At 41.3% G+C, this 14745-nt stretch overlaps 1 protein-coding gene across 1 annotated transcript in view; it reads right to left on the reverse strand.

The window, feature by feature from the left end:
- Positions 1–14745, reverse strand: part of PLK4 (polo like kinase 4) — a gene marked incomplete in the record, with an annotated part of 949915 nt that overhangs the window by 257761 nt on the left and 677409 nt on the right. Inside the window, 1 exon segment of the mRNA XM_044061753.1 lies at positions 11618–11712. Within this exon segment, the coding sequence (XP_043917688.1) occupies positions 11618–11712 (95 nt within the window).

Below are 14745 nucleotides of genomic sequence, written 5' to 3' on the forward strand. Positions count from 1 at the left end.
GAGAAAGTAAAAGTTCCAACTTTGTTAACTGCATAAGCCTAATAACTGTATAGCTTCACAGATAATAAATTAAATGTTAAAACAGAAAAAAAAATTGGTAAAAACTAATAAAAACAACAAAACTAAACTACTATAGCTGCTTATGATAAAGGCTGTACAGCTGTTAGCAATTAAGCTTATCAAACTCCAGTGCAAATAAATGAGTCTTGAGGGAATGTTTAAAGCCATTCAGATTTGTGGATGATCACGTCTAGCTACACAGTAGATCCCAAAGGTGCGAACCCGGATATACAAAGAATGACCCCCGCTTCAGAATATAGTAGCTCTAGCCAAAAGAGCTGTTTTTAAGCACCAGAGAGAGGTGTGTTCTACTCTGTAGAGGCAGTTAGAAGCAACTTTATTGTAGCACTGGTTTAGAAGACTGAACTGGGTAGTATTTAGGTTTACCAATATAGGACAGGCACAGAGGAGTGCAAGCAATAACAAAGTAGAGGATATTTGTTTTCAAGAAGTTATTTGTATGATTCCTGTATAATGAGACCATTTTTTTGGTGTTTTTTTTTTTATACATTCTTTTATGAAGATGTCATACTTTAGGTTTCTGTCTGTGGTAACACCTGATAACCTGGTATGAGTTAGTTTTCAGTTGTGTTGCAAATGTATTTATTACTTACTTGTTTATGACTTTGGACGACTTTTTAGTATTCAAGAAAACTTGGGATTTGCATAGCCAGTTTTCAATAGATGTTAGGGATTCCAGATTTATCTTTTGTAGTGTCTCAAGTTTTTCAAGACACAAATCAGTGTGGAGTCCTCAGCATACTACTGCACAACTGTAGCATACTTTCTAGCTGTATGTATGTCATGTATGAAAAGACTGAGCAAAAACTAAGGGTGATGCTACTCAATGCTAGAAGTCTAAATCTGAAAATGCACTCACTCAAGGCACTCCTTAAAATAGATAACATCGATATCTGTGCAGTGACCGAGTCCTGGTTCAAGGCTCCAGAGAGCACCCCTGCACTACCAGGCTATAATTCATACCACACTTTTCGGCCATGTAACCTGGACCGGAACACCAAAGGCGGAGGTGTGTCCATATTCATTAAGGATATCCACACCTCCAGGCTAGTTGCTCAGCATAATGTAACCAAGGTTATCCAAGTGCAACTAACTCTGGGCAAAACTGCAATCCAAATTGTAGCTTGCTACAGATCACCCACCATGCCCCAGGATTCCCACTCCTCTTTTCTTGATGTACTGGAAAATATTAGGGTTCAACCAAACACCCTAATAATGGGCGATTTCAACTACCCCACCATTAACTGAGAAAACTACTCATGTACCAACTCCTTCGCTCAACGCTTTCTGGAATTCATAAACTCCAATGCCCTGGTTCAACTTATCCACACCCCCACCAGGGGCAACAATATCCTAGATCTAATCATTACCAACATGAGAGACCGGTGTTCCACATCTGACGTCAATGCCTCATTGGTCCGATCCGACCATAAGCTAATTACCCTAGATATCCACATCCTGCCCCCACCCCATTAAGGAAACCATGGTAAAAAATTTCTCCAAAGCCAACTTCATGCTTCTTAAGACAGAAGTGGTGAACTTCATGACACCCATGCAGATGGACAATACAGTTACGACTACTGAATCCTACACAACTGCACTTTATAAGCACTTACATGAGTGCATGGATCGTGCTATCCCAAACAGAACCAAGACGCTATCCTCCAAAAAAGGAAGCCAATCTGGTGGTCCCCTGCCATAAACAAACTGTACAACAGAAGGAAGAAACTGTTGCAAAAGAGAGTAAAATCCCATGAGTGTAGGATCTCCCTGGTCAGCCTCAGTAAGAAGCTGCGATCCCTGATAAAATCCTCCAAAGCTAGTTATGAAAACAAAATCGCCACTGATTCTAAAGACAACCCCAAAGCATTCTATAGCTATGTCAAGAATCTCAATGGCAACACTCAGATCTGCTCTGAGATGCAGCACAATGGCACTAAATATACAGATCCAACTGATATTGCCAACATCCTGGCAGATAGGTTCAGTGCTAACTTTACCCCCCTCTCACCCCCTAAAGAGCCCATCTCTATACCGGAAGAATGCAAAGTTCCTGCAATCACGGCTGCACAGGTAAAAAACACACTCTCCAAAGCCAAGAACACAGCATCCATGGGACCAGACAACATCCCAGGCTGTGTTCTACACGAACTACAGAACGAACTGGCACCCCACCTAAGTACCATGTTCAATCATAGCCTCACCTCAGGCTTTGTGCCTTCTGAATGGCACACAGCGACGGTTATCCCACTCCACAAGGGGGGAGCCACCATGGACCCCGGGAACTACCGCCCCATTAGCCTGACGAGCCTGGCCTGCAAGGCCATGGAACGTATCATGGAACTTGTAAACAAAGACATTGATAATCTCCAAACTTTGGACCCCACCCAGTTTGGGTTTGTAAAACGCAGATCATGTCTCCTAAACCTGATAGACTTCTTTGAAGCAGTCACCAAAGCCGTAGACAAGGGTAAGGTGGTTCACACAGATTATCTAGATCTTGCCACGGCTTTCGACACCATCCCCCACTCTGGAATTATAGATAAACTCACTAAACTAGGTATAAATCCCTATGCCACAAGATGGGTTGCCAACTGGCTCACTGACAGAACCCACACTGTGAAAGTAGCAGACTCCAAATCCAACTTCAGACCAGGACAAGTGGAGTACAACAGGGTTCAGTCCTGGGTCCTCTCCTGTTTGGTATCTACTTCTCTGAAGTACAGGCTAACACAGAAGGTCTTTGGCTAATGAAGTTCGCAGATGACTGCAAACTAGGAGCCATAATCGAAACTCCTAACGATGTGGACATCTTACAAAAGGGCCTCACTGAGACAGATGCCTGGTGTCAAAGCCATGGCCTCAAGCTCAATGCCAAAAAGTGCATTGTCATCCCCTTTGGTAAAAACTCTGTACCCATGAACTACAGCATAGGCGGTAGTATACTTAACACCGAAAGTGTGATGACACCTTGGGACACAGGTGGACAGTAGTCTCTCCTTTGATAATCACATCGCCACAGTAGTCAGGAACTCCTTCAACGTGGCACACCTCATCACAAAAGGTTTCTCATCCAGAAAAAAAGAGGTCATTGTTCCCCTCTACTCACCACTCATTAGACCCATTATAGAGTACAACGCCCCTTTTGGTATGTACCTCACAAGACATCTACAACAACTGGAAATGGTGCAGAAATACCTCACAAAGAGGATTACTGGCCTCAAACAGATGCCCTATGCAGACCGTCTCAAAAAACTCCAGCTTTACTCCGTCGCATATCACTTACTCAGAGGTGATCTCTACCTAACATACAAAGCTATGTCAAACCCAGAGCTGTTGGACATGCTCCACTTCAAAAAATCCCAATCCCTCCGAGCTACACGCTCTAGGGACCTAAACCTTGTCACCACAATAAACAGAACGTGCCGGAGGGATAGATTCCTGCCCAGAGACTTCCCATACTCTGGAATAAACTCTCTATCTATATCAAACAAAGCTCCTCAATAGCACTCTTCAAGAAAAATCTTGATGATTGGATGGGAAATAGGAAATTCACCCCGGGGATCACCTCTGTGGCTCTGCTCGACAGTGGCACAGGAAAATAATTTTCTTGCTTGGCAAAAGCCAGGGTACCTTTTTGGCTGGGCTTGTAAAGGCCCCAGGGCCGATAGCCTAGTACCTACCTAAGAACCTATGAAGAATAGACAAAAATGAGGGGCAGACTTTGCTCCTATAGTGATGCAAGTGCTCACATCACCACCCGGAGAGAGGTCCAGTATGGTCAGCAGGCAGAGAGGAAAAGTGCATAAAAATTCCATATATGATCATCTGAAGATGTTGGCAGAGTACCACCTAATATTTTGGGGTGACAAATAGGGGCTTTTTGAGTTACAAGTACATTGATGACTGGTCATTTTAAGGTTCATGAAATACCTGCATAAGCTTAATATCAAAGTAATGGAATTACTAAGGAAGAATAATCTAGTGATGTAAATGTTGAAAGGTTACTTTTAATAAACCCTGATTAGTCATGGCATTAAAAGACTTGCAACTTGTTCTAATTACATTGCCTATTATGAGGACACTCATGATATCTATGCAACTGTGTACAGTAAGGTTGGCTTGGGGAAGGGATCATATGGAAGGGAAAGGTAGAGCTGTGTTACTTGTTTTTTCACCCCTGTATCAGATTATCTATCAGGAAATATGGCACTTATAAAGATTCTAAATCTGTAGTAGCGATGATATAAAAAAGCCATTGCAAAATAGGTAGACAGAGATAATGGTTACTGTTAAAAGTAATGAATGTGTAATTATTTTCTATAAGCATATTATTCACAGCTGCCTTTTTAAATGCACTCTAGTTCCGGAATATGAAAGGCTTTTTAAAATCTAATTATCATTAGGCAAGACCCTTGAGAATAAAACTGAATATACTGTACAGAACAGCTTATGCTGCCAACAAGAACTGTTTCAAGGAAAATACTGCAGTTGCATGCTGAGAGGAATATTTTTGAAAAAGTCATACTGAAAATGGTAAATCTTATGCTGAACAGAGAAAACACACAAGTCATGGATTCCATCTGCCTAGAAACAAAACATGTGAAAGGTGAAAGCAGACAGTCATGACAATGATTATGTAAAATATTCTGAATTGAGACAGTTTTATGGAAATGACCTGATAACCTCCAAGTTTTTGATACAAGTTAGATCATCAGAAATATTAACCACACTGCAAATTTTGAGTGTGCCTTTTTATACTGCCTCCATTAACAGTCACGTATTAGCTTATTCATCTCAGTTTTATGCACACTCCTGAGTCTGCCATGTCCACCAGTATCCATGAATCATGACTTCTTACAATTATGCCTATTCATGGAAGGACTGACCTGATACAGAGCAACTATAGATATGGAATGCACATCCAGCAAATCAGTTGTTAATACAATGACACTGCATGTAATGTCTGTCTGTATGTTAGGGAATGTAACCATTATAGGATATGAATGATTTTGCTGCACTATGCTCTCATCTTCTACTGTTTAATAATTTTAGGATTATTTGTTGGTTTTCTTTACAATGTTACACATATTAAATATATATGCATTACATGTAAATACAGCTATTCATATACTATGAAAGATGATTGTGGTTAACTAGTATTACTTGACAAAAATGATGAAGATGAGAACTAAAGATTGTAAACAGTTTTCCATTTACTAAGAGGGTCTTTTATGATGTAAGCCTGTGAGGTCCATCAGTAAGAGTTTTAAGTTTGAACCATACGACTGAATAAAACTGAACTGCTGTTTAACACTTGTGAAAGGTAAAGCAATGCCTAGAATTTTGAGGATAATAAAAGTACAGTTGTGTACACTTAACATAAATGTAGATGTTCGAGTGTATTCACTGTTGCAGTCATTACATTTGGGTAATCTGTTGTCAGGTTGCCCTCAGTTGGCCTGATTAACAAAGTCTTGGGTCCTGCATCGGTTGCTGTCCCTTCTTCCATGACATCGGGTCGTCAGGGGAATAAAACATGCAGCCGATGCCATTATATCAGTTTTTCTTGCCTCAGATGTCAGGTGCCCCCCAAACGGGGAGCAAAATATATATATATATATATATATATATATAAAATTAAAAACACAAAAATATACCTCCAAACAAAAGCAAATACACCAAAAAGACTTTAAAGCATAGTAAAAGAAGGTACAGGTATAGTAACAGAAAAACAGGGGGCTGAAGGGAGGGTAACCAGGACTGCAACAGTGAATACACTCGAACATCTACATTTATGGTAAGTGTACACAACTGTACTATGTTCATCGTGTTTCACTGTTGCAGTCATTACATTTGGGTAGATTCCCAAAGCTATGGTGGGGAGGATGGATTTATACAGCATTAGGACCAGCTATAAGGCCCTGTAAAACAGCAGTGGCAAAGCCAGCTCTGGATTTAGAGAAAATTGGTATTGGTAATGCTTGGTGAAAGTATGAACTGAACTCCAGGTAGCAGCTTCTAGAATCTCCCTGGTAGGAACACCTCTGAGAAAGGCTGTTGAAGTAGATGCAGTCCCGGTGGAATGACATCTGATCCCCTGGGGGATAGGTTTTCCATGGTGCTTATAACAGAAATGAATACAATGGCTTATCCATTTAGAAATGGTTTTGTTTGCTTTGAAATAGCCTTCCCCTCTGCCCCTGCAGCAAATGCTACCAGCAGTTCAGATTTTCTTCGAGATTTAGTCCTGTCCAAGTAGAATCTAAGTTGTCTGTGTACATCCAATGAATGCAGAATCCGCTCCCCCTTGTTCTGTGGATTGGGAAAGAAAGATGGCAAATGAATGGACTGATTAAGAGCCACACTGGATACCACCTTGGGCATGAATGATGGATTGGTCCTGAGTGACACCCAGTCCGCATGAAAGATGATGAAAGTCTCCACTGCCATAAATTCAGATATCCTTCTAGCTGAAGTGATTGCTAAAAGGAAGGCTGTTTTCCAGGAAAGAAATTTTAAGTCTGCAGTAGCAGCTGGCTCAAAAGGTGGTAGAGTGAGCTTCTCCAATATAAAGTTAAGGTCCCAGGCAGGGGTTGGAGCTCTCCTGGGTGGTCTCAAGTTTTTGGCCCCTCTGAGATACTGCTTTAGAAAAGGATGAGAGAAGGGGGGGGGGGGTTCTGTGTTGTAATGAGCTGAAATGACTGAGGCATGGATTTTTATGGAAGAAAAAGACAGGTCCTTGTGAAGCATCTCAGTTAAGTATTGCAAAATCTGATGTAAACTGGGCACTGCTGTGCTCATCCCTTGAGATTGATTCCAGGCACAGAATCTTTTCCATTTGTCAGCATAAGATTTTCTAGTACTAGATCTTCTCGCCTCCAAATTGACATCCATCACAGGTTTGCTGAGGGATGCCAGGTTGGAATTTAAGTGATTAGCCAAGCTGCAAAATTCAATGTTTGGAGTTGAGGGTGCAGAATTTGGTTCTCCTGCTGAGACAGTAAGGAAGGTGTCTGACGCAGGTGCCACGGTGAAATGTGTGACACACTGTGCAGGAGTGGGTACAAGTGTTGGCGAGGCCAGTCTGGAGCAATCAAAATAATTTCTGGTTTGTCCTGTTTGACTTTTAGTAGAACTTTGGAGAGCAGAGGCAGAGGGGGAAAGGCATAGACCGATAGTTTTTTCCAGCTGAAGGACAGAGCATCCACTTTCCAGGCTTTTTTGTGATGAGTTATTGTGCAAAATTTGTCCAACTGGTAGTTCTGGGGTGATGCAAAAAGATCTATGTCTGGGCTCCCCCATTTGCGTGTCAACATGTTAAAAATCTGTGGTTCCAGTTTCCATTTGTGTGGGTCCATGAGATTTCTGCTTAGTTCGTATGCCAGAACATTCAGCTTTCCTGGCAGGAATTGGGCTTGTAGTTGTACTTGGTAGCTCAAGGCCGTGTTCCACAATGCCATGGCTAGTTTGCAGAGGGGGTAGGAATGTGTACCCCCTGCTTGTTTATGTACCACATAACTGTGGTGTTGTCAGTCTTTATCAGTAATTGTCCTGGATGAAGGTAGTCCTTGAAGGCTGTCAGTGCATTCTGTACAGCTAGCATTTCTTTTTGATTGATATGAAGGTGCATTTGATTTGGGCTTCATTTGCCCTGAATGCATTTCCCTGCCAGATGAGCCCCCCCATGCATAGTCTGATGCGTCTGTAGTTAGGGTTTGGGCGGCAGGGGGTGGTGTGAATGGCAGTCTCTTGTTTTGGTGGCAGGCCTCTGCCCACCATAGGAACTCTAGGCGCAGGCAAGGTATGATAGGAATCATGGTTTCCAGGCTGTGACAATGTTCACGCCATAAACTTTTTAAGTACCACTGAGGTTTCCTCATATGCAGTCTTGCATATGGAATTAGAAGAATGCAGGAGGCCATGAACCCCAAGGCTTGCAGTATTTGCTTTGCAGATAGCAGGGTTTTTGTGGCCACCTGTTTGAAGTAAGTCACCAAATGAATTTGCTTTTCTGGCGTAAGGAAAGCCATCTGGGCAGGTGTATTCAAGCTTGCACCCAGGACTGTAATTTTTTGAGAGGGTACCAGTTGAGATTTCTTTTCGTTTATGGTGTACCCTAGACAGGTTAGAACTCTTTTTATAAACGCCAGATGTTTTAGAAGAATGGCCTGGTTTTCTGCCTGAATTAGACGATCGTCCAGGTATGGATATATTTAAATATTTCTTTGCCTGCAAAATGCAATTACTGGTGCCAGGCACTTTGTGAATACCCTGGGCGCAGTAGACAAGCCAAAGCACAGTGCAGAGAACTGATAATGCATGCAGCCTGCTTTGAAGCGTAGGTATCTTCTGCAAGATTCCCTGATTGGGATATGTAGGTAAGCCTCTTAAATCTAGAGTTGCCCCCCCAGGCATCCTTGCCTAGCATAGGAAGTAAATGGTGAAGAGTCCGCATCTTGAATTTTGGAATGTCCAGATAGATGTTTAGAGTAGACCGGTCCAGAAATGGATGCCATGATTTGTCTTTTCTGGGTACCAGGAAAAGTCTGGAATAGAAACCTTGTCCCTTTTCCTCTTCTGGTACTAGCTGAATAGCCCCCATGTTTAGGAGGGAAAGTACTTGTTTCTGAGCCTCTGCCCACTGATTTGTTGGGGGCAGGTCTGGTCACCCGTTTGGAGTTGTCAGCGTGTGGAAATGAAATCTGTATCCCTGGTACACTATATTTAAAACCCATTTGTCCTGGGTTATAAGTTGCCAGTTTCTTGAATGAAGAGCCAGTTTTCCCCCCAAAGGGGCAGCTAAGAGGCAAGTGCTTGGTAATTTTAAAGGGAAGTCATTGAGACCGTTTACCATAGGGTGGTGACTTGTTGTTTCCAGATTTGGAAGTGGAAGCACCCCATTGCTTAGTTCTGAAAGTCCCTTGGGACTGAAACCTGGTGCTTTTGGAATGTCTGGGTTTGGCTGGAGTGGCTCTGGAAGGAGCTGGAAAGGACCAGTTCTTAGTAGGCCAGTGCCTACTAAATCTCGGAGGTTGTACTTATAAGAAATCTTTCACAGTTTGCATAGATTTAGCTTTATCTTCCATCTTTTTTAGAACTTCTTCAGCCTTATTGCCAAAAAAGGTGGTCCTGCTGTAAAGGAGCATCCAAACGTTTTGCTTTAATATGATCAGGCAGAGATTGCTCCTTAAGCCAAGCATGCCTTCTATGCACAGACCCTGTAATAGCAGCCCTGCAAGAGGCCTCTAAAGAATCAAAACCACATTGCAAAGTATGTTTGCCAATTTGTTCAGCTGAATGCAATAAATCCTGTAAATCTTTATTGTCCACACAGTCAGAAATCAACATCATTTTGTTTAAGCAGTCCCATGATATGCTGTAGATATTTTAGCATATGGAATTGACAGTTTAAAGCCCTGATTGCTAAGGTTGCAGAAGTATAAACCTTTTTACCCCATCTATCCATCGCCCTGGAGTCTCTATCAAAAGGGGTAGGATTTTTAGCAGTAGAAGCTTTAATGCCCTTGGGCCCCTGAGAAATGGTTTCAGGGTCCACAACAGGATTTTTGAAAAGGAATTTGTGGGACTCAGGAATGCTGTAGTACCTGTCTGGTTTGCTAGGGGCTGGAGGTAAGGAATCAGGGGCCATACTGGATTCCGAAAACACATAATCAAAAATGTCTAGTACAGGAGGTATAGCCAAAGGCCTATGCTGAGGAAGAAGGAAATCCCTAAGCCTCTTTTTGGATTCAGAGAAATCCTGACTTTCCCAGTGGAAATGCTCCCTTAAGGTATGTAAAGTTTCCCCAAAAGAGAAATCCTCAGGTGAAGAGGCAGAGGGAATGGAATCCTCTGCATCAGAGTCCTCATAAGTAGATATGGACAAATCCAGATCATTAGAAGAGTCAGAAGAAACAGACTCCTGTTCAGAAGATTCATAGTCAAGTTCAATCCTAGGCTTCTTGGAGGGGGGGGGGGGGGGGGTTGACTATTCCTGATTAGAGTAATTAAATCTTCAGCCATTTTGATCATTTGTTTTTTAGGCATAGGGGCCTGAACATGTGGCCTGGGCGTCATTTTTTTACACATAGATCGAGATTTAGGCCTTAGTACTGAAGTTGGAGTCGGTTTAATATGCAAGTCTGTAGGCCTGAATACACCCTCAGAAGCCAGTGCCTGCTCAGCGGCTCCGGACCCATCCAAGGTGGAGACATCCACGGGTTCCATATGTGAAGCATCTCGCGGCATACCGGACTCCGAATGGGTCTCAGTAGAGGCCTGCGAATTAGAAGTAGCGGATATCAGGGTCTGCGAAAGCGCCTCACTGAGTATCGGTCAATTGGCGACTGGCTTAGGAGAAGCGTCGTCGGCAGTTTTGGACCTCAACAGCCTGTCTCTGTCTTTTTCTTTGCGTTTTTTCGGTATTCTGGTAGTCGGATGGCTAACCAATGTCATTTCTGGATAATTAAACCGAGAGCCGAAATATTTAGAAGCAAAAATGTACCGAAGACAGATAGTAAGCTGATTAAATAAAGCACAAAACCGACAGCAAGGTACGTCGTGGTCAGGGCATAGGCAAGGAATACAGTACAAATGAAAATCCTTAAGAGGTATTTGCTTCCCACAAGTAATACAATTATTAACTTTTACTGACATCGGTAAGAAGCAAGAAAAAGTTTCCCCAACGGGGTACGTAGCTTTTAGTTGAAGACTTTGGTTCTGAAATTTCCATTTTCGAGTTTCAGGAGTCGGCCGACTGGCACTTGTGAACTTGCTTCTGCTTTGGGCACAGAGCAGCAAGAAAGACTGATGCAATAGCATCAGCTGCATGTTTTATACCCCTGACGACCTGATGTAATGGAAGAAGGGACAGCAACCGACGCAGGACCCAAGACTTTGTTAATCAGGCCGACTGAGGGCAACCTGCCAGCAGATTACCCAAATGTAATGACTGCAACAGTGAAACACCATGAACATCACCTGTACAGTGTTTTGCTTAATTGTATTTCTGAAAGAAATATAACACTGGAGTGCATGTCCAAATATAGAATAAAAATTAAGATGGTTCAGGCCACTTTTTTTTTCTAATGCCTGTTCTACTTTCATCTTCAGCACAGAAGGGAGACCAGCCTGCGCAGAAGAAGCCCAAAGCTGGAAGTCAAGCCAAATGACCAGATGTCTGCCCGCAGCTAATTTCCAAGCATTATTAGCTTTCTGCTATTAATTTCCACAAACGATAGTATGGTACCCAACTGATCCTGCTTTTGAAAGGAAGGCGTACAGAGCTGCACTTCAGGCACAACTAAAAAGGGTGAAGGTTGTTAAAACTGCCAAACGTATGTTGCTGAGGACACACACGACACTCTAGATGCAAAGAAGTTAATACAGCAATGTAAACAAATCAGCCAACTGTAAATTAAAACTTTTCAGAACATAAAACAAATGTACACACAGGAAAGAATTGAGATATGTATTAAAATCAGACTAGCTGTTTTCTGCAAAGGATATGGACGTGAGGCAAAATCATTTTTACCTTCCAACAATTATTGGGAAAAATGCAGTATGTTGCTCACTCTTTTCTTCCTCAGCTGTGATTACAGATTCCAATACAAGGCAGGTACGATGGCTCTATTCCAAAAGCAAAAATAATGAAAATGAAAATGATAGAAAGTTACTGAAGGGAAGTGCACTTTGAAATGATGCACCTTTCATTTTGATTACAAGTTAAGATATGCAACTCTGATTCATTACTTTGATACATTTAACTGATTTCACAAAGTTTACATGACTAATGCCTCAAAGATCTTTTAAAAAAGTACTCTTTAATCTAATTCTAATTACTAACTAAAAGTTATATATTGTATATACAAAATAAGTATATAATTCCAACAATTTTCTATATTACAAAAATATAGATTTGTCTAATGGTCTTCTCTGTTATCACCGAGTGTTGTTTTCAGATGTATCTGAAAGTACAACTAGCTTGCGTCATAACTTAAAAGGGACAAACCCACCATTTAAAATTCTGGTCCAAACTCTTTCTGAAGTGGGAGTAACTATCAGCAACACCCAATGTGTTGTCATAATGGAGCCCCCTCCTTCCCTTATCAGCTTACTGAAAATATGACAATCCATTTCTGTTTATCTTTAGTACAGGAAACACACGTTCTCGTTTATTTTGTTCCACCAGCTGCTTTGCATTTAACAATTCTGTCTCTCATGAATTAAAAAGTTAAAGCAACTAGGTACACAATTTTGTTTCCATAAATTATCCTTTACAAATGCAGCAAGTCATGAAGTGATTCTGGTTCTGGAACTTGCTGCATGTGTAAATGGCAACTTAATGAAAAAATAAATAAATAAATAAAATCACCGAACGGTCCTTTCTTGTACTGCTGAGGTTTACTGTGACTCCAAATCAAAAATGGTAGGGATTAAGAAAAACAAAAAACTCTGAACTTACAGTCCATGAGTTTTAAAAAGTCAGCAAGCCCTGGAATCATGTCAGCTGTATACCAAGTAAGTATCGGATGCTGCTCTGCGATCCTTTGTATTTATTTTGCACACTGTTAATTACAAATGTATTTGCTGCATTTATAAATGAAAACGGGTCTATATTAGATTGTCGAAATGGCATTACAGCGAATGCAGTTTTGGTGACACATAAAAAGCGAAATGGTAAAACAGCAAAATCCCAGGTCACCGATGTTTTTCCTAGGGAAATAAAATTGGTAGACCAACAAGACAAAACACACCAGTTAAAACAATTTAAGGGGGGGAGGCCTTCGCTGTTTAAGCATTTCACTCTATGTGTCGTTGAAACAGCATTTGCTGTAATCTAATATAAACCCAATGAAAACTTGCAGAAAAAATGGATCACTAAGCAAGTATTAATAACCAAAAAAATCACTGAACTGTTTTGACTGTGGAATGCATCTGCATTCCCTTTTATACTCTTGGCCACAGAGCTTGCAGTGACAAGAATGCTCAGCATTTCAGGCTAGATGATCTTACTGCAGCAATGTCACATAAGTGTGTGTGTGTGTGTGTGTGTGTGTGTGTGTGTGTGTGTGTGTGTGTGTGTGTGTGTGTGTACATGGGAAGGAATGTATATCAAGAACACGATTATACGAATGCGTGAGTATGCGTGTAAGTATTTGTATGTCTGCACCTTAAACATACCACTAAGCCTCTTAATGCAAGAAATCTGAACAAAGCCTAAAATAATGGGGGACAATGGCCAAAAACAGGGACATATTTTAAATATTGCTCTTATAAGCTAGAGTTGAGTTAACATGTATTTTGTGAAGGACAACGTCTGAAACTCAAATGTATATCATTATTTAGTGACTTCAATCCTCTGTGATTTGTCAGAAAGGTATAAATTTTATGAAGAACAGACCAAAAATATAAGGCAAAAAATCTAGACATTCTGAAAATCTGGACAGAAATATGACCCTAAAGTCCATTATTTTTCTGGTGTTTTTTTTACACATTGTCACTCACTAAGCATTCACATATCTTATTGTTCAGAAAATAAACTGAGATGCAAAACCTTGTGTTCTTTTAAATTTTTGAATGAATTACATTAATGCTACAAATGATCCTATAAGCTTGTCCCCCATTATTTTGGGTCTATGTTAGACGGTTGAACTTCCACATAGTTGAATGTCATCTGTCGACAATGCAGGCTGTCAACCTGCCCCCCCCCCCCATGTGGGGGCTGCACCTTTCACATGCCCCCCACTAAACATACATACCTACTGAGAGATTGCACTACAGTGGGCAAAACGACAAATTTCCTGACCTCCACTGTAACGCGATCTCAGTCAGAACGGTGCAACGGCCTGCATTGTCAACAGATGATACACTTGACAATGTGGCCATTCTACAGTCTGACACAGACCCCATTATTTTTGAAATATCCAGAATTCTTGAGCAAAGAAGTTGAGAGGTGTGCAAGGAACTCATACGTCTTACCTCTCAAATGTTCCTTATTTAGCAGAACATCTTTGATACTGGACAGTGTAGTTGGACTAAATATCTCTGGGATGAAATCATCACTAAGTTTATTGGGTCTATATTATGACATTGAAACGCCGTAACAGCGAATACCAAATGGCCGACATGTAGTCAGCAAAATCCATTTCCGCAATTCGCTGAATTCTTACAGGGCAAAGACGTAGTTGGCAAACTACACAATTTTACACTTTTCTCCACTGTAGTGCATTCTCAGAGTTGGTATATTTAGTTAGGGGGGTGTGAAGCCCCCCCCCCCACACGAGTGGGTATGGTTTAGGCAAAATAAGTTTTGTAGCGTTGCGGGGCAAGTATTTGTTTGCCTGACAAGTTTTCAGCGAATCGTGGAAATGTATTTGGCTGAATACTTGTCGGGTTTTTGGTATTCGCTGTTACAGCATTTCGACATCGTAATATAGACCCAGTTTATTAACTAATATGTTTGCAATAACCACTGGATTGAAGTAGTTGGTACCATTAGGAACAAGCCCATGAGCAAAGCTGGATTCTGTTTTGCATTTTCCTAACATAACAAAAGAATGATCTGTAGTTGTATTTGGCTTCTGTTACTAGTCTGAGTTTACAGCATGCTGTTGCTTTTCTTGTAGGTTCACAGGTATATACTAGGTTAACAACTACTAG

The sequence above is a fragment of the Protopterus annectens genome, chromosome 2.part0 (assembly GCF_019279795.1).
Source record: "Protopterus annectens isolate FY-2018-M chromosome 2.part0, PAN1.0, whole genome shotgun sequence".
NCBI classification, from domain to species: Eukaryota; Metazoa; Chordata; order Ceratodontiformes; family Protopteridae; genus Protopterus; species Protopterus annectens.